The 27,659-nt window shown below is 68.0% G+C and overlaps 1 protein-coding gene across 7 annotated transcripts in view; it reads left to right on the forward strand.

Moving 5' to 3' along the window:
* SLC12A7 (solute carrier family 12 member 7) overlaps positions 1-27,659 on the forward strand; it is a 65,010-nt gene that overhangs the window by 24,089 nt on the left and 13,262 nt on the right. For 2 of the 7 annotated variants that reach the window (XM_069555760.1, XM_069555753.1), the window contains exons 2-12: positions 16,516-16,610; positions 16,944-17,066; positions 19,117-19,263; positions 20,351-20,405; positions 21,584-21,714; positions 22,252-22,493; positions 23,027-23,238; positions 24,654-24,821; positions 26,424-26,522; positions 27,112-27,169; positions 27,462-27,636. In XM_069555760.1, the coding sequence (XP_069411861.1) occupies positions 16,516-16,610; positions 16,944-17,066; positions 19,117-19,263; positions 20,351-20,405; positions 21,584-21,714; positions 22,252-22,493; positions 23,027-23,238; positions 24,654-24,821; positions 26,424-26,522; positions 27,112-27,169; positions 27,462-27,636 (1,505 nt within the window). Of the gene's footprint in view, positions 1-1,435; positions 1,633-8,445; positions 8,537-16,515; positions 16,611-16,943; positions 17,067-19,116; positions 19,264-20,350; positions 20,406-21,583; positions 21,715-22,251; positions 22,494-23,026; positions 23,239-24,653; positions 24,822-26,423; positions 26,523-27,111; positions 27,170-27,461; positions 27,637-27,659 lie in introns of those variants that run through there. The other 5 variants (XM_069555756.1, XM_069555758.1, XM_069555755.1 and 2 more) reach the window with 5 other exon arrangements.

The raw sequence follows: 27,659 nt of genomic DNA on the forward strand, positions 1-27,659 counted from the left end.
GTAACTGTTTGCCTAGTTTCAGGGGCAGACTGGCTGACAGTATTGTCCCAGCAGGGACTCTGCTCCGGAACGAGGAAGTTCATTTGGAAGCCAGCTGACACTGAAAAAGGCCGACCTCTGCCATCTGACATGCCGGCCCCTTCCACAGGCCTGCAGAGCCCCCTCTGCACAGGCTGGGCTGCGGGGGTGGCCCGGGTCAGCTGCACCCCTCCTCAGAAGGCTGGTGCCGGCTAGGGGCGGGAGACAGGGGAGCCTTCCCAGAGGGCCCAGCCATCCCGGGCCGGGCTGGGAGTCTGGACTGCCTCACTGCTTCTTTCGTCTTCCATGGGGATCGGCTTTTCTGGGCCTGGCTCTCTGCGGTTTGGTTGTTGACAAGAACCCAAGGCAGGGGAATGCACAGCCAGATCCCTGAACAGTGATCAAGATAAAGCCTCCTGCCTAAGGTCTGTAGCAACCCCCAGGCCTCAGTAAACAACCCGCCTGCCGCACAGGAGACCCGGGTTCAGCCCCTGGGTCAGAAGGTCCCCTGGACGAGGGCATGGCAACCCACTCCGGTATTCTTGCCTGGAGAATCCCATACGGTCTGTAGCAGAGTCAGCGAGACTGATCAACTAACACTTTCACTTTCCTGCCTGGGGCCGGGAGCAGCCCCAGGCCTTTCCAAACAGGATCTGGGCCTGCTTGACCCACTGCAGTGCCCTGACCTCGCTGCCCACACCAAATACGCTTCACCCCATTTTTGTAAAAACGTTCCTGGGGTGACCCACGGCACCCCGCTGCTGCAACTCTTTGAACTCATTTCTCTTCGATGGACTTTCAGCCGTTGCCAGATTTCTTGTCTTTAAGAGACTTACAGGGTGCTTGGAGGCACCTGGCAGGTGGCACCCTCGGTCTGGCGGCTCACCTGTGCCCTTCATGCCCTGGCTTCCCTTTCCCAGGGGCCTCCCCAGACCACATCGCCAGGGTCCGGCAGGGCGGGTTCCCGGAGCCTGCAGGGATAGGCCTGGCGACCTGTGTCCCGCCTGTGTCCCCTGTGGACGGAGCCCCCTGCTCGCCGGGAAGCGCTTCCCTAAATCGAGCTCTGGGTGAGTCAGACACGGGGGAGGGGAGACGCCCTCTCGGGTGAGGGGGCAGTGAGGCCGGAAGGGGTCCAGCTCCGGGCAGCGGGCTGGCAGCGAGGGCGCTGAGCGGGCAGAGGCCTGCGCCGGACACTGGCAGAGCGGGCAGCTCCGGAACCGAAAGTCAGCCGCTGGCGCGGGGCGGGCCGGGGGCCCGGAGGCGGCGGCGGCCCCCGCGCGCGGGCCGGGGGGGGGCTCTCGGCGGAGGGCGCCCGGCTGCGGGCGCACGAACTTGCCCGGGGCCGGCGGGCCGGCAGGTGCGGTCACGTGGGGCGGGCGGGCCGGGGGCGGGCCGCGCGGACCCCGCCCCTGCGCCCTGGTCCGGCCGCGTCGGCGGGAGCGGGCGGAGCCGAGCGGGGAGCGCAGAGGGGCCGGGGCTCCGGGCTCGCCATGCCCACCAACTTCACCGTGGTGCCCGTGGAGGCGCGGGCGGACGGCGGCCAGGAGGAGGCGGCGGAGCCGAGCGAGGCGCCAGGCCCGCCCGAGGGCGGCGAGCCCGACTGCCCGAGCCCGGGTGAGCGCGGCCGCACCTGCCCGCGGGACAAAGGCGGAGGCCCGGCCGCGCGGGGCGGCGGGCGGGTGGGGGAGGCCGGGGCCGGAGGCGAGGGCGGCTCGCGAGGAGGGGCGGCCGCGGGGCGGGGAGGCGGACGGCGCGCCGGGGAGGGCTCCGGGGCTGCTCTCGCCCCCCTCCCGGGCCCCGCCGGTTCCTCTCACTGCTCGCTAGTTCCCACCACTTTGCCTGCCCCTGCGGCTCCCCTCTGGCCGCCCCGTCGGCTGCCTGCCGCGGCGCCCGCCCCGAGCTGCGTGGAGCGGGGCGCAGGGCGAGGGCTTCAGGGGCCGTGGGCCCGCGTGTGCTCGCCCCCGTGTCCCTCCCCCACGCCGCCCCGGCCCGGGACGCAGAAGGCACCTTTCCCCAATTCGGGGAGGTTTCATGAGGAGGTGCGAGACGCCCTAGGTAGCTGTGGAGACGGAGGGGGGGGGTCTCTCCGAGAGCGTCCCCAGGCCCCCCAGGTGACCTGGTGTGACCTCCACCCCCGGAGAGGCCGAGGGGGGCGGAGTGCCTGCCTGTTTCCTTCCCGGCCGCCTCTGCTCCACTGCGCTCCGCTCGCTCTGGGGCAAAGGGCCGCCAGGCAGATAAGCTGCCGGGAGGACCAGCCCGCTGCCCTGTGGGGTCCTGAGCTGGAAGGACAGCAGGTCCCTGCTGGGCGGGAAAAGGCCTCCATCGCCCCCACAGAGCTGTGCTCAGACGCGGGTCCTCCTGCCTCTGTGCTTCTGGAGCCTGGAGGTCCCTGGCACTTTCACTTTCTCTTGGTGGGGTGGGGATCCCTGGCCTGCTTCTCCATCACCGGGCTCCAGGCCCTGACTTCCCTACAGGGGATGGGTGGATCGCCCAAGGGCTCCCCTCATCTCCGGGCTGAGTGCAGCATCAGGGAGCAGGTGACCAGGCAGGAAAGACGGTGACGCCAGGGCAGGCGACAGGTCCTTCGAGCCGCCTCCAGGACGAGAGGCCGGATCCCTCCTGGGGCTGTGCACCGTCCCGGCCGGTGAGGGCGGCTCCGCAGGGTCCTGCCCCCTCCCTTGGGGTCTGCCTGCTTTCCCCTGCACAGAGGTATGGGACTGGGCAGGGCTCCAGCCGCCTGCCTGGTGGAAAGCAGGCGGGACTTGCAGGTAGAGTCCCTGAGCCCAGCTCCCCGCCCCCCCCCCCCCATTGCGGCTCCAGCTAGCGGGCCAGTGGCCTTCCCAGGTGAGCCACACCTCCCTGGTCCCCGGGAGCCATCGGGTCCTCAGGGGACCCTTTGTCGCCCCCCAGGAGGGCGCTCCCCCACACGCTGGCCCCTTCTCAGGCGGGCCTCAGTGGCTGTCTGCAGACCTGGACGTGGCTGCAGGGGGGCCATGAGCACCCTGCTCGCCCTCCGTCTGAGGCTCCTGCTTTCTCCACCAAGCCCACTTCAGCCCCTGCCGTGGGCTTGTCTAGAATCGCGTTTGCTTGCGTGTTCAGAGGCAGGGACCCCGGCGAACGCCACATGTGGGCGTCTCGCGTGCCTGTTGACGAGCCCTCCGGGGTCTAAGCTGAGCCTGGCACTTGAACGAGCCGGCGCAGAACTGAACCTGGGACTTCTGTCCTTCACTCGAGCTGCCTTAGAGGAGTGGCCGCGGAGGTCTTGGTTCGCTGCGCTGAGCCCCTGTGGCCCTGCAGGCAGGTGGGCTGCTGCGTTTTGAGTGTGCCTGAAGCCGTCAGCCCACAGTGGTGCCCAGAGAGGCCTTGTGATGGCCGAGGCATTGCCAGTGTGATGGGGCGGCCGGGAAGCAGCTCACATTCTGCTTGTTGAGGGGCCCACCCTGCAGCACGGAACTGCTGGTGGAGCCCCTCGCAGACCCGTGTGCGGGGTCCTTGCCTCCTTGGCCCAGCCCGGGGCCGTGCCTACTCATCACAGGGTCACTGAAGATCCTTCCCAACTCTGTGGCTGGCCCTTGAACCCCTGGGGAGGCACCTGGCTTTCTGGGTGGGCCTCCTGATGGTGCTGATGAGACAAGCTCAGGGAGGCCCTCCCTGACCTGGAGCAGGCTGGAGATTGAGGGCTGGGGGAGGGCTGCTCCCAGGGAGGGGCTGGGCTCACTTCTGCAGCCTACTTGGCTGACACGGCCGCAGGACCAGCCCAAGTCAGCCCACCCGAGCCCACGGGCCTGGCACGTGAGCCCGTGACGCGTGGAGGCCGGCCCAGGCTGCCTTTGCTTCCTGCACTCTGCTTGCTCCCCTGTGCTCTGGGCCAGGCCTGCGTGGGGCCCTGTGGTCAGCGTGTGAAGCCAGGGCCCGCTTCCTGGCTGTCCGAGGCCCGGGCCTCCATTGGGGTGCGGCGGCCGACACCCAAGTCTTAACCTTGCGCTGCTGCTGTTGTTTTGACCTTGGCTGAGTCGAGTTGGCAGGCCTGGGCTTTAGAGCTGGGGGGAGGCCTGCAGGCAGTGGGGGGGGGGGCGTCCAGTACTTGGGAGGTGTTGTGTGCCCCCCGGGTATTCGGTCCCGCCCGTCTCCCCACAGACTCTCCCCTCCGACTCTCCCCTCCCCCGGCTCTGCTCTCACTTCCCTTTCCTTCCTGGCTGTTCCTCTTTGGATGCCTTTCCTGTGATTTCCTGCTCTGTGGCTCAAGCCCTGAGGGTCACCTGGGGGCTTCCTTGACCTCTGTGAAGGCAGCCGAGCCTCCTACCCCAGAAGCCCTGGGGGCATCATCTTGGGTCCTGCTGGGACTGAGGGCTCCGGGGAGCAGGCTCTGTGCTGCCCGTTGCCTGGTGTGGCCGCGGCCCTCCAAGGGCTGGTCCCGTGGGCCGGCCAGGCGCAGGACGTGAGCGCAGCCGCAGGAGCCCGAGACGAGCCTGTGGGTCTCGTCCCGCGGGTCAGGCGTGCGGCCTTGCCCCGTCGCCGGGCTCCAGGAAGGAAGGGCTGCGGACGCTAAGCAGGAAGGGCTGACCCCGGCCCGTGTCCGGCACCCCCACCATGGGAATCTGTGGGCGGTCTGGGCTCTGGACCTCGCTCAGGGAGTCTGTGATGCTGGATGGAGGGGGTGGGAGGGCCAGATTCCATCTTTAAAGGCGCAGGACAGCCCAGGCCTGGATGTTCACGGGCCAGGTGGCCTGCGTCCTGGCCTCCCCGTGCCCGTTGAGGCTCAGGGGCCACCTCCAGGCCACGGGTCCTTTTCTTGGAAACTGGGAGAAGCATTCTGAATCTCCCTGCCAAGCCCTGCAGACCTGCATGTGTGCGTGTTTGCAGGCGTGTGCGGGCCTCGCCGTGGAAGTCCCCGGGGCCGGCTCATGTGTGCTGGGGTGCCTGCGTCTGGTCGGAGGGCTGGAGGTGCTGCCTCCCTGGGACGCCCGTCCCCTGTGGGCTGTGCTGGCCCCACTCAGACGCCTGTGCCTGGTTCCGAGGCCGGTCTCCGCTCACCTGCCCCCAAGTTCTGTGAGGAGCTTTAGACCCCGCCCTGGGGTCTTTTCCTCTGGAACGCCCCCGGACCCCTGATCTCAACACTATGCTGGGTGGGCGTCTGGGCTGTGGACCGCAGCGGTGCTGGCCGCCTGAGTGGGTGTGAGAGATTCTCCCGAGGGCCTGCCTCTGACAGCAGCCCCCCAGGGCCCGGGCTGGCCTGGGGCCGCTGGGCCCTAGTTCCCAGCAGCGGCAGTTTGCTCAGTGGCGGTTGTGGAGCGTCTAGCCTGGTCCGTCGCGGTCCAGGGCATCAGTGAGCTCGGCGTCTCTGTGTCACCCTGGGCGAGGGTGGCTGTAGGAACCAGCTCGTGGTTTAGGGTGCAAGGGGAGACTGGAGCTTCACGAGCCGCTGGGCGGCAGGGTGGCCTCTCAAGGGGCCGCTTGTGCCCTGGCAGGGAGCCACGGCGCTGCCCACGTAGAGAGCAGGGGCTGCGGGCCGATCTGGTGGGTGCTTGTGCCCCGGCCTTGTGACAGTCCCCCCCGGGGGCCTCTGAGCTGCAGGCCCCCTGCCCTGGGAGCTGCTCCATCCGGGGGAAGACAGCACCCACCTGCCTCCGCGCGTAGCCGGGCTGTGGCCTCGAGCCGGGAGCGGCTGGCCCTGCAGACACACCCTCTGCGAGTGTGGCCCCCTCCGGTGTTGGGGGCACGTGTGTCCTCTGCTGGGCCTGGCTGCCTGAGTAGAGCGAAGGGAGGCAGGCTGGCCACAGTCACACAGACCTGCAGTCTGCCCTCCAGAAACTCAGCTCCCTGGGATGCAGCCCCAAGTGGGGGGCAGGGGAGCCTGGCCTGAGGCCGCCACCTCACGGCAGTGACTCAGGGCCTGAAGCCACGGGACAGTGAGCCTACCCAGGGGGATTCCCTGGGAAGGCGGCCTGGAGCCAGCAGGGCGCCGGGTCCTGTCGGGGTTGATGCCGTGTGAGTGTGTGCCTGTCTGTCTGTGTCTGTTCTGTGTGTGTGTGTCTATGTCTGTGCGTGTCTGCGTGTGTCTGTGTCTTTGCGTGTCTGTTGTGTCTGTGTGTCTCTGTGTGTGTCTTTGCATGTCTCTGTGTGTGTGCGTGTCTGTGTGCGTCTGTGTCTTTGCGTGTCTGTTGTGTGTGTGTGTGCATGTCTGTGTGTGTGTCTGTGTGTCTCTGTGTCTTTGCATGTCTCTGTGTGTCTGTGCATGTCTGTGTGTCTCTGTGTTTATGCGTGTGTGTGTCTTTGCGTGTCCCTGTCTGTGCATGTCTGTGTCTGTGCGTGTCTGTGTGTGTCTTTGTGTGTCTGGTGTGTGTGTCTCTGTGTATGCATGTCTGTGCATGTCTGTGTCTTTGTGTGTGTCTTTGCATGTCTCTGTGTCTCTGTCTGTGTGTGTGTGTGTGTGTGTATGTGTCTTTGTGTGTCTGTTCTGTGTCTGTGTGTGTCTGTGTCTGTGTGTGTCTGCATGTCGGTTGTGTATGCGTGTCTGTATGTGTCTTTGCGTGTCTCTGTCTTTGCAAGTCTCTGTGTGTGTGCGTGTCTGTGTGTGTGTCTGTGTGTATGCGTGTGTGTGTCTTTGCGTGTCCCTGTCTGTGCGTGTCTGTGTGTGTCTTTGTGTGTCTGGTGTGTGTGTCTCTGTATGCATGTCTGTGCGTGTTTGTGTCTTTGTGTGTCTCTGTGTGTGTGTCTTTGCGTGTCTGTGTCTTTGTGTGTCTCTGTGTGTGTGTCTTTGCGTGTCTCTCTGGTATCTCTGTCTGTGCATGTCTGTGCGTGTCTGTGCATGTCTGTGTGTGTCTGTGTGTGTCTGGGGCGCTGGCTGGAGCACTGCCTGGTGTGTGGGTCCCTGGCAGCCCCAGGCAGAGGGGCGCCTATGTGCTCCACGGGCTCCATCAGGGAAGAAGGGGCCCCGAAGGCCAGCAGGGTGTGTGTGTGGAGGGGCCACTCTGCCCAGTGTGCCAGGCCGGGCACCTGGGTGGGGCGGCCGGCTGGGCTGGAGGGACCCGCTGCTGCTCCAGGCCCGGGGCCTGCTGCTTGATGGCGCCCCGAGTCCTGCTGGAGAGTGGGGTCCCCTTCTCGCCCTGGGACTGGAGGGGACTCAAGTGCTTGACTCTAAATGTCTGCTGTTCCCGGCTTCCTGGGTGGCGCTAGTGCTAAAAGAAAGATAGGAAAGAAAGTGAAGTTGCTACGTTGCGTCCAACTCTGTGATCCCAGGGACTGCAACCTGCCAGGCTCCTCTGTCCACAGGATTCTCCAGGCAAGAATCCTGGAGCTGGTTGCCATGCCCTCCTCCAGGGGATCTTCCCAACACAGGGACTGAACCCAGGTCTCCTGCATTGGAGGCAGATTCTTTACTGTCTGAGCCACCAGGGAAGTTCAGTGGTAAAGGACCAGCCTGCAATGCAGGAGACACAAGAGTCTCGGGTTCGATTCCTGAGTCGGGAAGATCCCCTGGAGGAGGAAATGGCAGCCCACGCCAGTATTCCTGCCTGGAGAAGCCCACGGACAGAGGGGCCTGGCGGGCTATGCTCCACAGGGTCACAGAGAGTCGGACACGACTGTGTCACTGAGCACACCACGGCCCCTGCGTGGAGGCGGGCGGTGGACTGGCAAGCTCTGCCTGGAGGAGGGGGATGGGGGAGACTCGCTGGGCCGCTGGGGGCCGGCCAGGGGCGGAGACGAGCTCGTGGGCCTATCAGGGCCGTGGTCCCCCAGGGCCTGGGTCTGCTGCGGCTCAGGGCGTCACAGGGGTGGCCAGTGGTGTCTGCCAGGCCTAACACCGTGGGCGAGGGGGCTGCCCTCTGCTTCCTGACTCCTGGAGAACCTGTCCGTGGGGACGGGGCTCTGCCCGGCGGCCATAGTCTCGAGCCGACCCCGGCAGGCCCTGGTGCCTGGCCGGGTGACCCCTGGGTTGGCCTGCACTGCTGTGCGGGGGGATTGCGGCCTCAGGCGGGGGTACCTTTCCCGGGCCCGTGGTTGGGCTCAGGGTGGGAATCAGAGGCACAGGCTGTGGGTGGACGTGTGCCGCTGGCCGGCCGCCCGGGGTCTCCGTCCCCAGCCGCACACGTGGGCGGCTTCAGGGCAGAGGCTGCCGTCCGGCGGTGTGTGGGCTGTTGTCTCTGCAGCCACTGCCTTCTGCTCAAGGGGGCAGACCCCCCACCCTGGGGCCCGTGAGACGGAGGCCAGGCCAGGTCTGGGGCCTGGCGGGAGTGGACGGCACCTGGGCCTGGCAGCTGGGCCCTGGGGCCTTGCGGGCTGCGGCGGGCGGCCTGGAGCAGCGCTGTCTGCAGAGAGCAGAGCACGAAGGGTTAACACGTTTCTTCCATGAGAAAGCGGGCGCTCCCCGAGAGCCAGGCCTGGTCTGCGCAGATAAGCTGTGCTGCAGTGGGACCAGCCCAGGAATGAGACGCCCTGGCTCCCCCATCCATGGCTGCTGCCCCGTCCACGGCAACCCGCGCTGTGCTGGGTCCGGAGCCCGCTGCCAGGAGCCCCAGTGAGTGCCCCGTCCAGGTGCCCTTGTGGCTGGGGGGGCGGGGGTCCGCAGCCGTGCCCCTGGAGGGTGGGTGGGAGCCGTTGGTGCTGGGTCTTGCCTGGGGCCTTGGGCGTCTGTACAGGCCAGCTGCCCGCGTCTCTGCGCGAGCCCAGAGGCGGGCCCCCGCTGCCTTAGTTTCCTCTCTTCGGGGTGCTTTCTGTTTGAGAACAGAGCCGGGGGAGGTGTAAGTTCCGTCTCTGAGCTCCGTGTGGCCAGGGTGGGACCCATGACCTGTCCTCAGGCTGTGTGCTGGGAGGGGAGCTGGACGGGCCTGCGGGCCTGCAGCTGCTCTGCAGCCAAGCCTGTCTGGGGTCTGCACGCGGTTCGTGTAAGGCTGTCCCCCAGGGTACCATCTCTCATGTGTCCTCTGAAGTGGGCTGTCCCCCAGGGAGTCGGGAGGCCCCTCAGAGACTCCACACCTTGCTGAGGCGTCTCACCCTGCCTGCTCTCCTGCCCTGGAGCTGGCCTGTCCCAGAGGTGGCCCTTGGGTCAGGCCCAGTTCTCAGGAGGCTCGCGGGATGGGACGGTCCCTGGGGAGGGATCGTGTGGAGCCAGCATCAGAGGAGAGGAGCCCCAGGTGGTTCTTGGGTTTCCTCCTTTCTCTGAGAGGGTCTTGACCACAGCCAGATGGAGCCTGCGCCGGTAATGGGAGCCGTCCCCAGAGGCTGCTGGGGTGCCCGCCTCCCGCCTTCGGCCCTGGCTGGGCCAGCTCTGTGCCCCACCTAGGCTGGGATCACAGCCGCGGATCCTCGAGAAAGGAGTGGCCAGAGCGGCCGTGGCCCCCACGTGACGGAGGGGTGGCAGGGAGCCAGGCTCCCTGAGTCCACCGGCGGCCCTCACCACCCAGCGCGGGGTCATGTCCAGACGGGGGGAAAGTCCCTGGAACACACTCTGTTCTGGAGGGCCCAGCTGTGCCCCGTCCCACACGCGTGTGTTGGCCGTGCGGCTGTGTGCACCCCAGGTGTCCGGCTGCTCCTCGGTGTTGGCGCCTCTTGGCAGCCGAGATGCCCGGAGCTGCGTCTCAGCAGGTTGTGTCTGCGGCCCAACTGTTGGGGTGGCCGTGGCCTTGGGCCTGGTTGAAGGGCAGCCGTGTTCCTCCCGCCCCGGAGCCTTCCTGAGTCCTTCTCTGAGTCCCCCCCGTCCTAGGTGTCTTGCAGGAGCACCTTTGTCCCTGGGCTCTGTGGGACAGCATGAGAGGCGGCGGTGGCGGGTTAGTAGCCGGTGAGCGGGACACAGCTGGGCCAGTGGCCCTGCCGCCCGCTGCGGGTTTCGGCTCATTCCTGGTCACGCCAGAGTGCTGGTGGTGGGATGCCCCCCCGGGAGTGAGTGTCCTTTCACAAGGGCCCTTCGGAGGTGCCGTGAGCAGGCCCTGCCCGCCTCTCCACACTGAGCTCCCCCGCCCGCCAGGCGCTGGCTCCGGGCGGCCAGCCAGATGCCAGGCGCACACGTGTGGAGGGCACTCCCAGGTGGGGGCAGGGTGCCGGGCCCGCCTCCTGCCTGGCACCGTGGTCCGGGCGTGGGACGCTGCCTGTAGCTTTGGCAGGGGGCTGTGTTGGTGGTGGGGTCAGCTTGGGGCGGGGCAGAAGGGCTGGTGCACAGGAGAGAGGCTAAATTTGCCAACCCGGGGTCCCCCGGCCAGGCCCCTAGCACATGGCGACTCAGCGTCTGGTCCTCCCTGAGATGGCAAGGGGGCCTCGCAGGCCAAGAGCAAGCGTCAGGGAGACCCGCAGAGGCTCTGGTGCTCGGGGCCTATCCGCCCCGCAGAGGCTCCGGGGGGCTCGTCCCCACCTGTGGAGGTTCTGGGGGGCTCGTTCCCCCCGCGGAGGCTCTGGGGGACTCAGGGCCCGAACCCCCTGCGGAGGCTCCGGGGGAGCTCGTCCCCACCTGCTGAGGCTCTGGGGGGCTCGTCCCCCCTGCGAAGGGTCCAGGGGTCTCGTCCCCCCTGCGGAGGCTCTGGGGGGCTCGTCCCCCCTGCGAAGGGTCCAGGGGTCTCGGCCCCACTGCGGAGGCTCTGGGGCGCTTGGAGCCCACCCACCTGCCGCCCCCCTTGCGGCTCCCAGCTGTGGGCTGGAGCGTCCGTCTCCCGCCGGAGCCCCGGGTGGGAAGGCCGGTCAGCCCTCCAGGACAGACGCTGGGGGAGATGCCGTGCCGGGGGCGGTGTCGGCTGGAGGGGCCGTGGGGGCGCCTGGTTGCTGCTCCCCTCTCAGGGTTGCCTCTGTCTTTGCCGCAGAGCGAGTCACTGCTTCAGCCCCGGGCTTGCTGTGGGAGCAGCGTGGCCCCCGGGCTCGAGCGGTCCTGACTCTCCAGCCTGATCGCAGCCCCGGGCTTGCTGTGGGAGGAGCGTGGCCCCCGGGCTCGAGCGGTCCTGACTCTCCAGCCTGATCGCAGCCCCGGGCTTGCTGTGGGAGCAGCGTGGCCCCGGGCTCGAGCGGTCCTGACTCTCCAGCCTGATCGCAGCCCCCGGCTTGCTGTGGGAGCAGCGTGGCCCCTGGGCTTGAGCGGTCTTGACTCTCCAGCCTGATCGCAGCCCCGGGCTTGCTGTGGGAGCAGCGTGGCCCCCGGGCTCGAGCGGTCCTGACTCTCCAGCCTGATCGCAGCCCCGGGCTTGCTGTGGGAGCAGCGTGGCCCCGGGCTCGAGCGGTTCTGACTCTCCAGCCTGATCGCAGCCCCCGGCTTGCTGTGGGAGCAGCGTGGCCCCCGGGCTCGAGCGGTCCTGACTCTCCAGCCTGATCGCAGCCCCTGGCTTGCTGTGGGAGCAGCGTGGCCCCCGGGCTCGAGCGGTCCTGACTCTCCAGCCTGATCGCAGGGCGCTCCTTCTTGGCCCGTGCCCCTCGGGGCGTGCACTGGTGTCCAGGCCCTGGATTTCAGATCCAGCGTCAATCCTGGCCACAGAGCACGGAGGGCAGGGGCCGCTCGTTAACTCTGAGTGTCGTGGGACCTAAAACTCCTAGTCCGAGCCCCAGGTGACGCGGAGGAAAGCCCGCCGCGGGGGCTGTGGCCACATGGGGAGCTCAGGGAGTGGCCAGCCGGGCTCACCACGAGGTTGGCAGGCGAGGCCGCTGTCCTGGCGGTGCCCTGCACCCCCGGGAGGGCTGGGTGCCCCCGTCGGCCGCACCCCTGTGCAGGCCGCCCATGCTTGGTGGCGGGCGGGGGCCATCGTGGGCCAGCTGACCCTCGGGAGCGCCCCTGGCCCTGAGCCTGGGGGCCTTTCCCGAGACTCGTGCTGAACCCCAAACACGGAGGCGGAGGAGCTGCTGTCCTCGGGGCCTCGGCGGGCAGGGCTCTGACCGAGGCTCTGCCCCCGCCTGGTCCCGGTCGCCCCCCACGCTCTGCGGAAGGCCCTGCCGTGATCATGACAGGGACGCCCAGTCTCCTCTGGGGAGCAGGAGCCGGAGCGCCGTGCAGACCTCCCGGCCGAATCTGGGGCCCTGCGTCCCGCCCATCCCTGGTCCCCACTTGCACGTACTGATCCGGGGTTCAGTTTCCATCTCGTGGAGCCATCAGTCGGGCATCGAAACTGGTGAGGGGAAGCCAGCTGCAGGGCAGATGACAAGCGTGGAGGCCACGGGGTGGGTCAGCGTGTGGGGTGAGCCCCAGCTGCGGCACGCTGGGGGCTTCTGAGGGGCCCCCGCCTGTGAACCGAGGTGGGCTGTGCATGTGAGGGGGAACAGACAGACGGGCCAGCTCTGCTGGGGGCAGTGGGGGTCCGCCCCACGGTTTCCAGGCCATTCTGTGATTAGACGTCTGACGCGAGCCTGGCCTGCCCGTGGGGTTAACCGTGGGGGTTAACCTGCCGCACCTTAACCTGTGGGGCTGCCTGTCCTGAGCGCCATGCCTGGGGACAGCAGGGTGGGGCCTGCCCTCCGGCCCGGCCTGGCCCCGGACACCTGGTCTGCATCCGGGGCGCCCTCGTCACATGGCCTGAAGGCCGCTGGGCCCTTGGGGGCACCGGGGGACCTGCCCCCGGAGGATGGATGCTTCGGGGCCCCCGGGATTCCCTCTGCTTGGGCTGGTCCTGGGGCCCCGTCGTCACGAACAAGGAGCGTGAACACGGGCTGCAGGCCTGGAGCGGGGTCTGGGCCCCAGGAGGACCCCCGCCCTTCAGAGCCCCCACGTGAACGGAGGGCTCAGGCCCTGGGGGTCTCCGCGCCAGGGACTCTTCTGTGCACGCAGGAGTTGTGGCCTGCTGCTCCCTTGAGGTAAAAGTGGGCGCTGTCCAGAAGCGATAGTGATTCAGGGTGACAGGTGTTTCCATCTTGTGGAAGCACAGGTGAGCCCCTCAGGTGGAAACGTTGGATTTTTCCTTTAATTACAACCCTGATCTCTGTGCGTGGGTGTTTTGCGTTTTTTATCTTGGCCTTGCTGGGTCTCTGTTGCTGCCCAGGCCTTCTCTGCTGCAGTGAGCAGTGGCTTCTCATTGTGGCGGCCCCTCTTGCTGTGGACCACAGGCTCCAGGGCACGTGGGGTCTTCCCAGCCCAGGGCTGGAACACGTCTCCTGCTTGGCAGGCGGCTCCTCACCCCGGGGCCGCCGGGGGGCCCAGGAGGCACTTGCTCTTTGACCTTTAGTCGGGTCTCGGCTGGAGCGGGTTGAGGAGAAGGCTGCCCCTGGCCCGGTCCAAGCCCCCCACCCGTGGCCGCTGCTTGCTTGGAACACGCTTGTCTCCGTGGTGCTGGGCCCGAGCCCTGGGGACGCCTCGAGGGCTGACTCCCCGCCCCCGTCTCCAGGAGGGGAGGCAGGCGAGTCCTGGTTGAAGGCTGAGCGGAGCAGACGGTGGTCCCCCGTGGGAACCGAGGCTCGCGGTGTGCTGGGGGAGGCCTCCAGGCCGGGGGTTTCGGAGATGCTCGAGGCGTGTGCTGCTGTGCCTGTGGTGCGTTTTGTGTGTGTCCCGCGTCCTCTGTGCGCGTTGCACGTGGCGTCTACGCCGTGGTCAGAAGCCGCAGGTGGGACAGCAGAGGCCCCCCAGGCGCCGGGCTTCCTGTGTGCACGCCCTTGCCGCACTCGCCCCACCTGCAGCGTGTGGCCCGTCGTGGCTTGGGGGGTGTTCGAGGCGTCGTCTCCCAGTCTCCACGTCGTCCTGTGTGGCTACCACATCCACCTGGCCCGGGTCCGCGCACCTGGTGGTGGCCTGTCCCGTGCCCCGGCCCCTTCTGTTCCCGTCCAGCCTCTGGTCTCAGAGCCCCCTCGGTCGGGGGGGACGGGCGGGCTGTCCCAGCTCCCGATTGAGGTCGCCGCTTGCTTTCCCAGCCGTGCCTGGGAGTTAGACCCTCTGCAGGTGCCTGGCCGCCCTGTGCCCAAGGGCTTTCAGGCCAACCTGCCAGAGAACCCCCAACCACAGGCTGTGCTTCCAAGGTGGGGGCTGGGGTGGGCGCCCCAGGGCTTTTGTGCTGAGCAGAGCGGAGGCCCTGCCGGCACCAGCCGCCTCTCCCGGCTGAGAAATACAAGACCCAGGCGGGGGCCGTGACTTTGTGCAAGGTCGGGCAGACAGGGAACCCGACACCCCTCCGGGGGCGGCCGGCGCCTGGGGCTGGGCCTGCCTGCATGTCCTCCAGCGTCCCGTCCGCAGACAGCTCTCTGCAGCTTCCGTTTACGCCAGAGACTCAGTCGGAAACGCTGGCATCTCGTTACCAGAAAAAGGATCGTGATTACCAGAAAAGCGTGGTCCTGGGGACGGGACAGGACGCTGAGCGACCGGCGGGAAGGAGAGGAGGGGCCGCGCTGCCCGAGACGCCCGCCGAGCAGGGAGGGGGCGCTCAGGCGCGAGTGCTCGCCCGGTTGAGGGCAGCTGAAGGCCGCTGTGCTTCTTAAAGGGCTTCCCGGGTGACGCGAGTGGCAGAGAGCGTGCCAGTGCAGGAAACATCAGAGGCGCAGGCCCGACCCCTGAGTCGGGAAGACGTCCTGGGGAGGAAACGGGGTCCGTAGGTGTGTGCTGTGGGCTTTGTTTCACCCTGACACCAGAACCTCGGCTTCAGAGAACACACTCGAGCGCAGGATTGCGCGTCCCCCTGGTGCTGGCCCTCCCGCCCCGCGCTCCCTGGTGCCCCTCCTCTCGCTCCGTCCCATCTGCCGAGAGCAGGCGCCGGCGCTGTGCTGTCTGCGGCTCCCAGAACAGGCGCGTTTCCTCTCGCGAGCCCTGCGGTCCAGTCACAGGCACCAGGACCTGCAGTGAGTGAGTGCAGGTCCTGGGTTTCGCCATCAGCCCAACAACATCTTTCGTGAAAAGTGCCGGGCCGTGCTCTGCACCCTGACGCCCCACCTCCGTCTTCTTTCACCCCCTTCTGGAACCTTCCTGAGCCTTATGGAGCCGGCCTCTGTCCCCGTGGCCTCTCTCCTGAGGAGGGTGGTCCCCACTTGGCTTTCAGCTCATGTTGGGGCTCAGGAGCCCCAGCAGGCACGTCCTCTCCTGGGTATCGTCAGCCCATGACCCTCACGTTCACCTGACCTTGGTTTGCTGGGTGGTCGGCTCATCTGGGCACCACCCTGCCATGTGGGCAGCTGGAGGGGCCATGGGCAGCCCTGTCCCTGCCTCCAGCTCTCACCCATGCTCCTAGTGTCTGTTGGCAATGCCCCCACCCCCCGCAAGCACTGACCCCATCTCTGGGCCCCACGGACCTGTGCCCCCACGGTGGTCCCCGGGGCTGGCAGCGGGCAGTGCGGGTCCATCCAGCAGGGGCCAGGGCTCTGCCTGCTGAGTGCTTCCACGGGCTGGGCCCTGGGCAGCTTCTAGGGAGGGGCTAGGAGGCCTGGGAGGTGGGGCATGGAGCTGAGTGGAGCCTCTGGATTTTGGGGGGCTCGGCAGGGGGCGACCTCTGGGCCTCAGCAGCTCCTATTTGTCTCGTGGCGAGGCGTGGGGACGTGGACGGACGGAACATGCTCACCCTGTGTGTCTGGGCTGGGCTTTTTCTGGGGACTTGGGGGTCACCCGTGAGTCACCCCCCACCCGCCACCCCGACCCCCGACAGGGCCTAGTGAGTGGGTGATTCTCTGCCGTGGCCGGGCTTGGGGCTGGCCCGGGGGCCTGAGAGAAGCCGGCTTTGGGTGCCTCTTCCCCGAGTCCCCGCTCAGTCCTTTCAGCAGGGCCGGTCGGCCGTGGAGGGCCCATGGGTGGTGCTGACGTGCAGGAGGCCCCCGCCACTCCTCCAGCTCGCCTGTGTCCCGGGCGGCCCCCAGAGTGGCGCTGGTCCTGAGCCAGGGCGATGCTGAGAGCGGTGCCCACCTGGTTTTTCTGCTTATGTTGCGCTGGAGCACACCGTTAGGTCCGTGTCTGAGGGTCTGGGCTGACCCATCATTGCTCTGTGGATGGCTGATGCCAGTGGCCTCCATACACTCGCAGTGGGGTTCACGGCCCAGGCCTTCCCGACAGGAACAGCTGCGGAGACGGCAGGGCCGCGGTGGGCCACCTGCCTGTGGGTGCTGCGTGTGGGCTCCAGGCCCCTCACGGGGCGGGGCTCCCAGCGGGCGGGGTCCCTAGGCCCCGGGGACGGAGGCGCTGTCAGGGCAGAGCCTCCTTACAAAGGCCGGTCCCCGCGGACACTCGAGGCCAGGCTGGCGGGAGCCGCTGGTCAGGAGATGTTTGTCCTGGGGGAACTTGTGATGCTGGAGCCGGACCCCAAGCTCTTGGACCCAGCTCTGCCCTCAGCCTCGTCTCTGCCTGGCGCCCTCGACTGGGCAGATCACCGAGGGCGTGAGAGCCAGGTCGAGAGGGGCCGGTTCCCTTGTCACCGCCCCCCTCACCCCTCCCCGGGACTCCCGCCCCGTCTGACCACGCCCCTGCCACGGCTCGCTGAGCCCCGCCCCATCTGACCGGGCCCCGCCCCATCTCACTGAGCCCCGCCCCGTCTGACCGGGCCCCGCCCCGTCTGACCGGGCCCCGCCCCGTCTCACTGAGCCCCGCCCCGTCTGACCGGGCCCCGCCCCGTCTGACCGCGCCCTGCCCCGCAGGAGACGGACACCCCAGGGAGAGCAGCCCGTTCATCAGCCATGGGGAGGCGGACACAGAGAGCGTCTACGAAGGGAAGAACATGGCGCTGTTCGAGGTGAACCTCACTTCCCCCTCTGAGCGGGAGGTGGCGGGAGAAGCCGTTCTCCACACGAGAGGCCCAACCCCGGGCTCACGGTGAACGGAGGGTCCCCGCCGAGGCCTCAGGGAGCCCCTCGGAGGGGCTGGACCTGGGCCATTTGGGAGCCCTGGAGCTCTGACCTCGAACCCCTGACCCCTGGGCTGTGTCCTGAGCCCCCTGCCCACTTTGGATATGTGGGCCTCAGGGCAAACGGAGCGGGGGCACCCCCCGGGTGGTTGATTTGGTCAGTTGGGCGATATCTCCGGGGTGGGGATGGGTAACTGACTCCACGGCTTGGCCCCAAAACAGGAGGAGATGGACAGTAACCCCATGGTGTCCTCGCTGCTCAACAAGCTGGCCAATTACACTAACCTGAGTCAGGGTGTGGTGGAGCATGAGGAAGCAGAGGACAGCCGGCGGCGCCAGGCCAAGGTGAGCCCCGCCCCGGCCCCTGGCCTGCAACTGCCCCCCCGTGCCCCGGCCCCCAGGCCACGGTGCCCCCCTCCCCAGACTCCAGCCCCCAGGCCACGGTGCCCCCCACCCCGGGTCTCAGGCCTGTGACTGCCCCCTGCCCTGGCTCCCAGGCCACGGTGCCCCCCACCCTGCAGCCGCCCCCCAGCCCCCAGGACCCCAGGCCAAGGTGCCCCCCACCCTGCAGCCGCCCCCAGCCCTTGGGCCCCCAGCCCACGGTGGCCCCCACCCCGGGCCCCCGACTCCCTGGGTTGTCAAGAACCCTATCCTGCCCCTGCCTTCCCAGGGGCCTTATTTCTGAGTGTTGTCTCTGGGACTCTCCCAAGATGAGCTGAGCTGCCTGCGGATCCCCGCGGAGGCCCTGTGTGCACAGGGGAGATTGTGAACTTGTGTCCCGGGCAGATGGCCCGGCCTCCGTCCTCCGGGGGCTGGGAGCAGGTGCCGCAGGCCACCCAGGACTCTCTGTATAACCGTCTGTGTGGCCGGGTTTGCCGGATGCCCCCACCGCCCCACCGAGGACTGAGCGTGGGTCCCTCCAAATGAGGGGCACCGAGGTGGGGTGTCCATCCCCCGAAGGTACCTTTTCCAGGGTCCAGGCGCCTCTTCATGTCCTGGGCCTGGGGACCACTCGGGTTGACCCTTCAAAGTGGCCTCTTCTGCAGTGTTGGGGGCCCTGAGTGGCCTTTCAGGACGGGGCTCATCTCAGCTGCTGGCCCTGGCTGGGCTGGGGGCTGGCCTCACATCACCCTCTTGTTTGCCGCCAGGCCCTGAGCCCCCAGTCCCCCCCAGATTCCCCCCGTAACTGCTTTGATCGTCAGTCGCCAACACTCGGGGTCTAGGCTGTGGGGCTGTCCTGGCCTCAGGCTGAGCCTGCCCGGCATCGGCGCGCCCCAGAGTCAGCTCCCGGGGCATCTGCTCTGCAGGCGTTCCTGTGTCACCCGCCCAGTCTTCCTCAGAAGCCCCCCTGGCTTCCTTGGAGGGGGTGTCTGGGGGCTGGACTGTGTCTCCCCAGCCTCCACAGGATGCCGCGTTTCAGGCAGCCTGGCCACTTTTAAGGGAAGTGTTTTTGCAACCTGGTCCTCCGGTTTTTTTCCTCTTGCTCACCAGAATTTAAGCTGCTCCCCCAGTTAAACATTCTCTTCTTGGCCAGGTGACCCCAGATCCCGAGCGGGCCACCTGATGCTGGGGTCTCGCCGGCCGTCGGCAGGATGGGCTGGCCCCCGGCCCTGACGCTGGGGTCTCGCCGGCCGTCGGCAGGATGGGCTGGCCCCCGGCCCTGTTCTCCCCTGGGGGGCTTCCTGGGCCATGGTCTGTGCAGGGTCCCGGCCGTTTTCATCACACGCCCTCCCACAGTTACCCCGCAGTGGGGCAACCCCTCTACCAGACTGCGTCTGGGCCCCGTGCGGGTGGGACCCTTGGGAAGCGGTGGCCTGCAGGCGGCACGTGCCCCTTGCACCCTCACGGGTCTCCCCTCGCTGGACATCCACCTTGTGGTCAGGACCCAGCGGGTGCCTGTTGTGGTTTGGGGCCTGGCAGCTAGTGCCCGGTCCTTCCTCTGGCCTCTCTTCCTCCAAGTTGGGGTCTCCTGAGAAATGGGGTGCAGGTGTGCTGGGCAGGTCGCTCTATCTCCCCACTTTCTCGTGCGCTACCAGGAGAGGAGGGTGGAGCCTGCCCCTGCCCCAGGTGGGGGATCCTGCTCCGGGTTCTGTCCGAGCCCTAGGCATCCTCCGCATCCTTGGGGCTTACAGTCCCAGGGCCCGGGGCGTGCACGCGGCTCCTGGGCGGAGGGGGCCGGCCCGGCCCTGGCGGCCTCTCCGTGTCTTCCCGGGGCCCGGCGTGCACGCGGCTCCTGGGCTGAGGGGAGCTGGCCCAGCCCGGGGCGTGCATGTGGCTCCTGGGCAGAGGGGGCCGGCCCGGCCCGGCCCTGGCGGCCTCTGCGTGTCTCCCCGTCCCCCATCCCCCGGCGTGCACGTGGCCCCCGCCCGCCCTGACGGCGCCCTCCCCCTTGCAGAGCCCTGGCATGGGCACCTTCATCGGCGTCTACCTGCCCTGCCTGCAGAACATCCTGGGAGTGATCCTCTTCCTGCGCCTCACGTGGATCGTGGGGGCGGCTGGCGTGCTGGAGTCCTTCCTGATCGTATCCATGTGCTGCACCTGCGTGAGTGGGGGGGGCGTTGGGCCCCTGTGAGGGTGCCCCCACTTTCGGCTGTGTGTGGGGGGCCGGCCCGTGGGCAGGTTGGCCCTTGGCTGCTGACGGGTGGGTGGGGCTGGGGGCTGCTGAGGTCTCCACAGAAGCAGGGTGAGTGAGCGCCCCTGGACGGTCTCCACTCCCAGCTGGCCGCCCTGCGCTTGCAGCAGCGCCCCTGCCCACTGGGAGCCTCTGGGTGATTCCCGGGGCTCCTATTGGCAGGAGGGGACGCCTACTGGTGACGCGTTCAGACCTGGGTGCACCAGGCCCCCTCAGGTGGCCCCTGGCCCCTGCCCTGCCCCCGCCTCCATTCCTGTGGCGAGGAGGGCCAGTCAGCCGCCCTGATCGCGAGTGCCACCAGCCCGAGAGGACCCAGTGAGCAGAAGAGGGGTCACGGTGGGGTCGCGCCACACTGTTCTGCACCTAGTGCCCCTGGGAGCACTTTTGGAAGAATCTCCCCCAAAACCTATGAAAGCGGGAGACAGAGCAGGGCCTCGTGAGCTGGAATCGCTCGCAGCAGGACCCGGCCGGCGGGCTGCCGAGGCCTCGAGCTTCCCGGGGCTGCTCCATCCGGTTTCCAGGTTGTGAAGCGATTGCCCCGCAGCCCGCAGGTGTGGCCCCCTGTGCAGATGGTGGGGGGAGGCGGCCCACCCTGGACAGGGTCCCGTGGTCCTCCGCCCCAGGGTGGGGGTGCACAGATGGGGTCTTGGGCACGTCACAGGAGGTGTGCCTCCACGGAATTCCCCTGCATCCTCCCAGGAAACAGGCATCTCAATGGGGCCCCTTGCTTCCCACGGGGAGTGGGCACCCACTAGAAGCCAGCCCTTCAGGGCAGGAGGGCCTTGAGCTGGGGAACCCCTGGGTGATCCCAGGAGCTCGACGTTGGGGGTCAAGTAGCCGAGGTCCTGAGTGCCCCAGCCACGCGCCTGCCTGGTCCCTCTGTGGTCAGAAGCTGGGAGCTGGCCTGTAGGTGTCCCTGCCCAGGCCTGGCGCCATCTTCGTGCTGAGGTGTCTTGGAAACCGTCCATCTTCTGAGGGGCTCCTTGTTTATCCGCAGACGATGCTGACCGCCATCTCTATGAGTGCCATCGCGACCAACGGCGTGGTCCCAGGTAGGGGAGCTGTGGGCAGCCGGGCCAGGCGGGGAGGGGCTGCGTGGCCACTTCCTATGACCTTTGCACCCTGGGTGGCCTCGGGCTTCCGAGGCGGCTCAGTGGAGAAGAACCCGCCTGCAGTGCGGGAGACCCGGGTTGGATCCCTGGGTCGGGAAGATCCCTGGAGAAGGGAATGGCAGCCTCCTCCAGAGTTCCTGCCTGGAGAATCCCATAGACAGAGGAGTCGCGGTCCACGGGGTTGCAAAGCATCGGACACGACCGAGTGACTGAAGCACCCCCACCACCAGGTGGCCTCAGGATAGCAGAGAGCAGTCCCGTGGCGGGAGGGAGCCTGCGTCCCGAGGGGCAGACGACAGGGGGGCTCGCCCTCCAGGGGCCCCGTGGGCGGAGACAGGGCTTGAACAGGGAGGTTGAACAGGGAACCCCCCTGCCCACCATGTCCCTAGCCCCAGGCGCGTCGGGGCTTCTGTGAGGCCAGGTGGGGTGTGTACTTGCGGCTCGTCCCCTGGAGCCCGAACACCCAGGGTCCCTGTGAGACTGGGTTTCTCCTCCGAGACGCCTCCGTGGCGTTTCCTGTCCTGTTCACGCTGGCGCCCCACAAGCTGTGGTGTCTCTTTGGTTCTGGATTCTGGTTTCCTGCAGATTGTGGTTCTCTTCCCGAGGCAAGTCATTGCCAAAGCGCCATGGGGCTGGGGGAGGTGGCCAGGGGGTCCCAGGAGGGCCTTGTGGTCAGCCTCCGGAGGGACCCGCCGCTCTTCAGGAGGGTGTGCGCCCTCAGGTGTCCTCCAGGTGCCCCTTGCCACGCACGGCCCCTGGTCGGTGTCCGAGTGGGATCTCAGCCCGCCAGCAGGAGGAACAGGGGTGGGCTGGCAAGCTGGGTGCCACCATGCCCAGAGGTGAGACATGGAGCAGGTGACTCAGCTTCCTAAGTGTTCTCGGGTGAAGTTAAGAGAACGCAGGGGCCGGCCGCCGTGCTCTCGGCCCTGGGCCCTGGGCCCTGGCCTCCCGCTTGGAGCTGCACCTCCTCAGTCACGGCGGCCAAAGTCGGCCACCCGCTGGGAGGAGGTACCCGTGGATGCCACGCGGGTCCCCTGCCCGCCACCTCGCGCCCTGTTCCGGAATGAGCCCGTTGGCGCGTGTGTAACCTGCCGGGTCCCGTCTGGCATGTCTTGCAGCGGGCGGCTCTTACTACATGATATCGAGGTCTCTGGGGCCGGAGTTCGGGGGGGCCGTGGGCCTCTGCTTCTACTTGGGCACCACGTTTGCAGGGGCCATGTACATTCTGGGAACCATTGAGATTTTCTTGGTAAGTGCTTTGTTTGGGCCCAGGTTCCTTTGTCCAGCACATTGGTGGGCATCCGACGTCCCTGTCGGGTGACTCAAGGTCTGTCCCAGTGGCATCTGCGGGTATGGGGGCTCATGGGTTCGGGGGAACACCCAGCACAGAGCCCCTGAGATGGCCCTCTGGGAGGCGCTAGCGCCCCGGCCCCTCCCTGCTCCTGGGGGTCCCACTGGCAGGGCAGGTGCCCCTCCCTGCTCCCGGGGGTCCCACTGGCAGGGCGGGTGCCCCTCCCTGCTCCCGGGGGTCCCACTGGCAGGGCGGGTGCCCCTCCCTGCTCCCGGGGGTCCCACTGGCAGGGCGGGTGCCCCTCCCTGCTCCCGGGGGTCCCACTGGCAGGGCGGGTGCCCCTCCCTGCTCCCGGGGGTCCCACTGGCAGGGCGGGTGCCCCTCCCTGCTCCCGGGGGTCCCACTGGCAGGGCGGGTGCCTCTCCCTGCTCCCGGGGGTCCCACTGGCAGGGCGGGCGGCCTTCCTGACCTGGTCCTGCGCCCTGCGCCCTGCAGACCTACATCTCGCCCGGTGCAGCCATCGTGCACCCCGAGGGCGCGGGGGGCGAGGCCACAGCCCTGCTGCACAACATGCGCGTGTACGGGACCTGCACGCTGGCCCTCATGGCCACGGTGGTCTTCGTGGGCGTCAAGTACGTCAACAAGCTGGCTCTGGTGTTCCTGGCCTGTGTGGTGCTCTCCATCCTTGCCATCTACGCCGGCGTCATCAAGACCGCCTTCGACCCTCCCGACATCCCGTGAGTCCTCCGCCGGATCTTGGGGCTGTACCCGCTGAGCGTGTCGGCCAGGCCGGGGGCTGGGCCGTGTCCACAGCCATCGGCGCTCCGGCTGGGTTGAAGACGGGCTGGCAGGCCTGGGGCCCGTCTGGCAGCACCGCACTGCTCCCGGCCGAGGCCTGTCCTCACTGTAGCCCCTGAGCAGGCTCCTTCCTTGTCCCCTTCGGGATTGACGGCGGCAGCCCCGGTCACCGAGCGAGCCCCGATGCTGCCCACATGGGGCTGGTCCGGGGGCGCCTGGTGGGGGAGGTGCTGGCCCTGAGTCCCCCACCCCCAGCTCCTGTGTGCCGCTGTGCACCTGTGGGCGAGCTGTTTGCACCATGTCAGACACCCCAGGGCAGAGGGCGGTGGTGGGACAGACCCGGGCATGCCGCTCGTGGACACCTCTGTGGCTGAGTGGAGAGTATCAGCAGCTCCTCCCCAGAGACCCCTGAGCTGCGCTGGTTACAGAGGGGGACAGTGAGCAGAGGCTTTTCACTGCCCGCCCCCACCAGGGTCTGTCTGCTGGGGAACCGCACGCTGTCCCGACGTGGCTTCGACGTCTGTGCCAAAGTCCACACCGCCAACAACATCTCGGCGACCACCGCACTCTGGGGCGTTTTCTGCAATGGCTCCGCGGACAGCACTTCCTGTGACCAGTACTTTCTCCACAACAACGTCACCGAGATCCAGGGCATCCCGGGTGTGGCCAGCGGAGTCCTCCTGGGTGAGTGTCCCCCCCGGTGAGTGTCCCCCTGCTGAGTGTCCCCCCGGTGAGTGTCCCCCTGCTGAGTGTCCCCCCGGTGAGTGTCCCCCCGGTGAGTGTCCCCCTCTGGGTGAGTGTCCCCCCCCGGTGAGTGTCCCCCCCCGGTGAGTGTCCCCCTCTGGGTGAGTGTCCCCCCGGTGAGTGTCCCCCCCGCTGAGTGTCCCCCCCGGTGAGTGTCCCCCCCGGTGAGTGTCCCCCCCTGCTGAATGTCCCCCTCTGAGTGAGTGTCCCCCCGGTGAGTGTCCCCCCGGTGAGTGTCCCCCCCGCTGAGTGTCCCCCCGCTGAGTGTCCCCCCCGCTGAGTGTCCCCCCCGCTGAGTGTCCCCCCCGCTGAGTGTCCCCCCCGGTGAGTGTCCCCCTCTGGGTGAGTGTCCCCCTGGTGAGTGTCCCCCCTGCTGAGTGTCCCCCCCGGTGAGTGTCCCCCCTGGTGAGTGTCCCCCTCTGGGTGAGTATCCCCCCTGCTGAGTGTCCCCCCCAGTGAGTGTCCCCCCCCGGTGAGTGTCCCCCTCTGGGTAAGTGTCCCCCCTGCTGAATGTCCCCCTCTGGGTGAGTATCCCCCCTGCTGAGTGTCCCCCCCGGTGAGTGTCCCCCCTGCTGAATGTCCCCCTCTGGGTGAGTATCCCCCCTGCTGAATGTCCCCCTCTGGGTGAGTGTCCCCCCTGCTGAGTGTCCCTCCCTGGTGAGTGTCTCTTCCTGGGTGAGTGTCCCCCCCTGAGTGTCTCCCCTGCTGAGTGTCCCCTTCTGGGTGAGTGTCGCCCCCGTTAAGTGTCCCCCTGCTGAGTGTCCCCCCCACTGAGTGTCCCCCCTGGTGAGTATCCCCTTCTGGGTGAGTGTTCCCCCTGCTGAGTGTCTCCCCTGCTGAGTGTCCCCCGCTGGTGAGTGGCCCCTTCTAGGTGAACATCCCCCCCAGTGAGTGTCTGTCCTCTGGGTGAGTGTCCAGCAGGTCCCTGCTGGTGGGCATCCACGCCCGCTCCTTGGGGCCCTGTCCTTCTGTCCTCCTGGTGGCCGTGTGACTGCGTCCCCCATTGCTGACCCTCTGGGCCCCCCGGGCTAGTGCTCCCCAAGCTTAGACGCCGTGGAGGGGGCAGGTCAGGCCCCGGCGTCACGCCCCCAGCTTTTGGCTTGCGGAGCAGCAGTCGGGGGTTAATGAAGAGGTGGAGGGCGGCGGTCGGGCAGCGTGTTGGTGCGCAGCTGCTGTCCGTGATGGGTGTCTTCTTCAGACTCCGGCACTGAAGCCTTTGCTTCGGCTGTCAGGAGACGTTATTTTCTCTGGGCTCAGTTGCTCTGAGTCCGCGTCCCTGTCCAGGCAGGGTCAGCGTTGGGGAGCTGAGCCCTGGGCCAGTACTGGGGTCTTGTGAGCCGCCCTTGCCCCCGCAGACAACCTGTGGAGCGCGTATGCAGACAAGGGGGCGTTCGTGGAGAAGAAGGGGGTGCCCTCGGTGGCCGTGCCGGAGGAGGCCCGAGCCCACGGGCTGCCCTACGTGCTAACCGACATCATGACGTACTTCACCATGCTGGTCGGCATCTACTTCCCATCCGTGACTGGTGAGGCCCGAGTCCGGGGGTCCAGCACACGCCGCCCCCCCTTCCCCTCCTCTGCCGCTGTTTCTCCTCCCGCCGGTCAGGGCCCCCCGGCTCCCACACACGCCCCCCTCTCTGCCCCCGCGGGTCAGGGCCCCCCCTGCCCCCGTCCCCATCCCTGCCCCCGCGGGTCAGGGCCCCCCCTGCCCCCGTCCCCATCCCTGCCCCCGCAGGTCAGGGCCCCCCCTGCCCCCGTCCCTGTCCCTGCCCCCGTGGGTCAGGTTCCCCCCTGCCCCCCACCCCCGTCTGCCCCCGCGGGTCAGGGCCCCCCCCCCCCGGTTCCTTTTGGCTCAAGAAATGAGCCGAAGGGTCTCCACTCCCCATCTGTCCCGAGTCGGGGGCCTGGGAAGCTTTGTGGCATCAGGCAGGTTCGTCCACGCTCTCCTGAGAGGCCAGGCTATGCAGAGAAGCCCCGTGACCTTGGTGCTGGCAGCGGACGCGACCGCTGTCGGAGGCCGCCGTCCTCGTGCTCGCGAGAGAGTCCGCTGAGTCTTCCTGCAGGGACTGGGGTGCAGGCCACCCCCACCCCCACCCCCACGCGTACGCACACACACACTTGTCCGTAGGTTCACGCGTGTGAGTACACGCACACACACCTGCTCCTGGGAAGCCCTCAGCCTGGCCGTGGTCCCCTGGCCCCCCAGCCAACTGAGCAGCCTGTGGTGGTGTGTTGGTCCCTCCTGCTCCAGGCTCCCCAGAGCCGGCCCACACACACTGGGGAGGCTGGCCTGCTGGGGACCGCTCCCCTCCTGCCCGCGGCTCAGAGCCGGGGGTGGGCGGGCATGTGTCTAGCCTCCCCGTGGAAGTGGGTCACGCCTCACTTAGGCGGTAGTTGGGCTGGGGTCCAGCCCCTCGGGGGTCCTTCTCCCCGCCTGTCGGTGATGAGGGCATAGGAGCCTCCCCCGTGGGTGCGGGTGTTTCCACGCCCCGTGGCACCGGACCCACAGGCTCTGCTCAGGCCTCGCCCGGGATCACAGGCGCTGACAGACGTGCCTCCGTGAGGACGTGCTCTGAGCTCAGGTGGACTCTAGAGTTTATGTGCTGGACAGAGCGATGCGGGTGGAGGTGGAGGCTGCTCCCTGCAGGGGGTGTGAGGCTGAGGCTGGGCCATGCACTGACCTAGGCCTGGCCTGGGGGTGAGTCAGCGTTTGGCAGCAGCCTCCAGGGACTTTCTCACTCCCAGCTGCGGGGATTAACGGCGTTCAGGGGACGAGGTCCGAGCTGGATGCTCACAGAGGCTGGCTCTGGCATTGGTGCCCGGGGCTGAGCCGTGCTCTGCTCTGTGCCGTGACTTGGTTCACGGCCGGGCGGCTGATCCTGCGGACACTGTCGGGGACCTTAGGGTGCCCACCCACGTGTCCTGCAGTCTCGCGGCGTACGGTGAGGTCCAGGCCGGTCTGTGAGGCCCAGCGTGCCGACAGCTGCCCCGTGCAGCCTGGGGTCTCTCCCATACTTTGTGAGGAAGCCCCCCTGCCCCCCACCGTGCTTGGACTCTGCCCGACGGGGCTGGGCGGGTGGCCTCTCCCAGGTGGGCCCGGGAACCATCACCACTCTCTGTTTCCACAGGCATCATGGCGGGCTCAAACCGCTCCGGGGACCTCAGGGATGCACAGAAGTCCATCCCCACGGGGACCATCCTGGCCATCGTGACCACGTCGTTCATTTGTATCCTCGGGGGTCAGTGTGGGGGCCGGGCGTGGGGCCAGGCGTGGGGACCCAGTGTGGGGGCCGAGCCGGGCGTGGGGGCCGGGCGCCTGTACCGCCCTCCGCTTGTGGCCGCGCCCTTGGGGCCTCCTCCAGGTGCCCCCACCCCTGCCTCCAGGCAGTGTCGGGCTGCCCTGACCGCACCCCCGCCCTCGGAGGGGCTGGGCTGGCCTTGCCCTGACCCCTGGACTCCAGCCTGGGTTGGTGAAGAGCGTGGCTCTGCCTGGGGGCCGCACGTGAGCACAGGGCTCTGTGGTGCGTGACCACGTGCAGCTACGTGTGCGCTCGGCGCCACACTTTTGCCGAGCGGGGGTCCCTGGTGTCGCCGTGCCGGTGGGGCCGTTTCTCCCGAGCTCTCGCCTCCCCAGCTGGGGAGGGTTTCCCACTTGGTCCCAGCAGTGGTCGCGACGAGGGCCAGGCCCGTCCCGACTGACCCGAGGTGTTCTGTCCAGGGGGGCCGCGACCCGAGTGGGGTGGGCAGGCGGGGGCTGGTGCGGGCCCGCCTGTGGCCAGCGTGTGCTGCCTGCCGCGTCCTTGACCCCAGCTGCAGACCTGTCCTGCATCGTGCTTTTCGGCGCCTGCATCGAAGGCGTGATCTTGCGAGATAAGTACGTTTCGCTCATGGCTTGCGGGAGCTCCTGGGCCAGCTGGTTTCTTTGATGACTAGCGTTGAGACTGGGGAGGGCAGGGTGTCCAGCCTCGCGTGTCAGGGTGTCCCAGCGGCCAGCGTGCTGGGGTCAGGCCTGTGCATCCCTCCTGTACTGGAGCCTAGAGCCTACACCGCGACCCTGGCCTCCAGGAGAGCTGGGTGCAGGGGCTCCGGGGGGCTGTCACGCCCTCTCGGGGGCTGGGAGGCGGTCTCTGTCCTCAGCTGCACTTTGGAAACTCTTGCCCCCTCAGGTTCGGGGAGGCCCTGCAGGGGAACCTCGTCATTGGCATGCTGGCCTGGCCGTCGCCCTGGGTCATCGTCATCGGCTCCTTCTTCTCCACCTGTGGGGCCGGCCTGCAGAGCCTGACCGGGGCCCCGCGGCTGCTGCAGGCCATCGCCCGGGACTCCATCGTCCCCTTCCTGCAGGTGAGCGCCCCCCATCATGTGTG

Source organism: Ovis canadensis, chromosome 16 (genome assembly GCF_042477335.2).
Source record: "Ovis canadensis isolate MfBH-ARS-UI-01 breed Bighorn chromosome 16, ARS-UI_OviCan_v2, whole genome shotgun sequence".
Taxonomy (NCBI): Eukaryota; Metazoa; Chordata; class Mammalia; order Artiodactyla; family Bovidae; genus Ovis; species Ovis canadensis.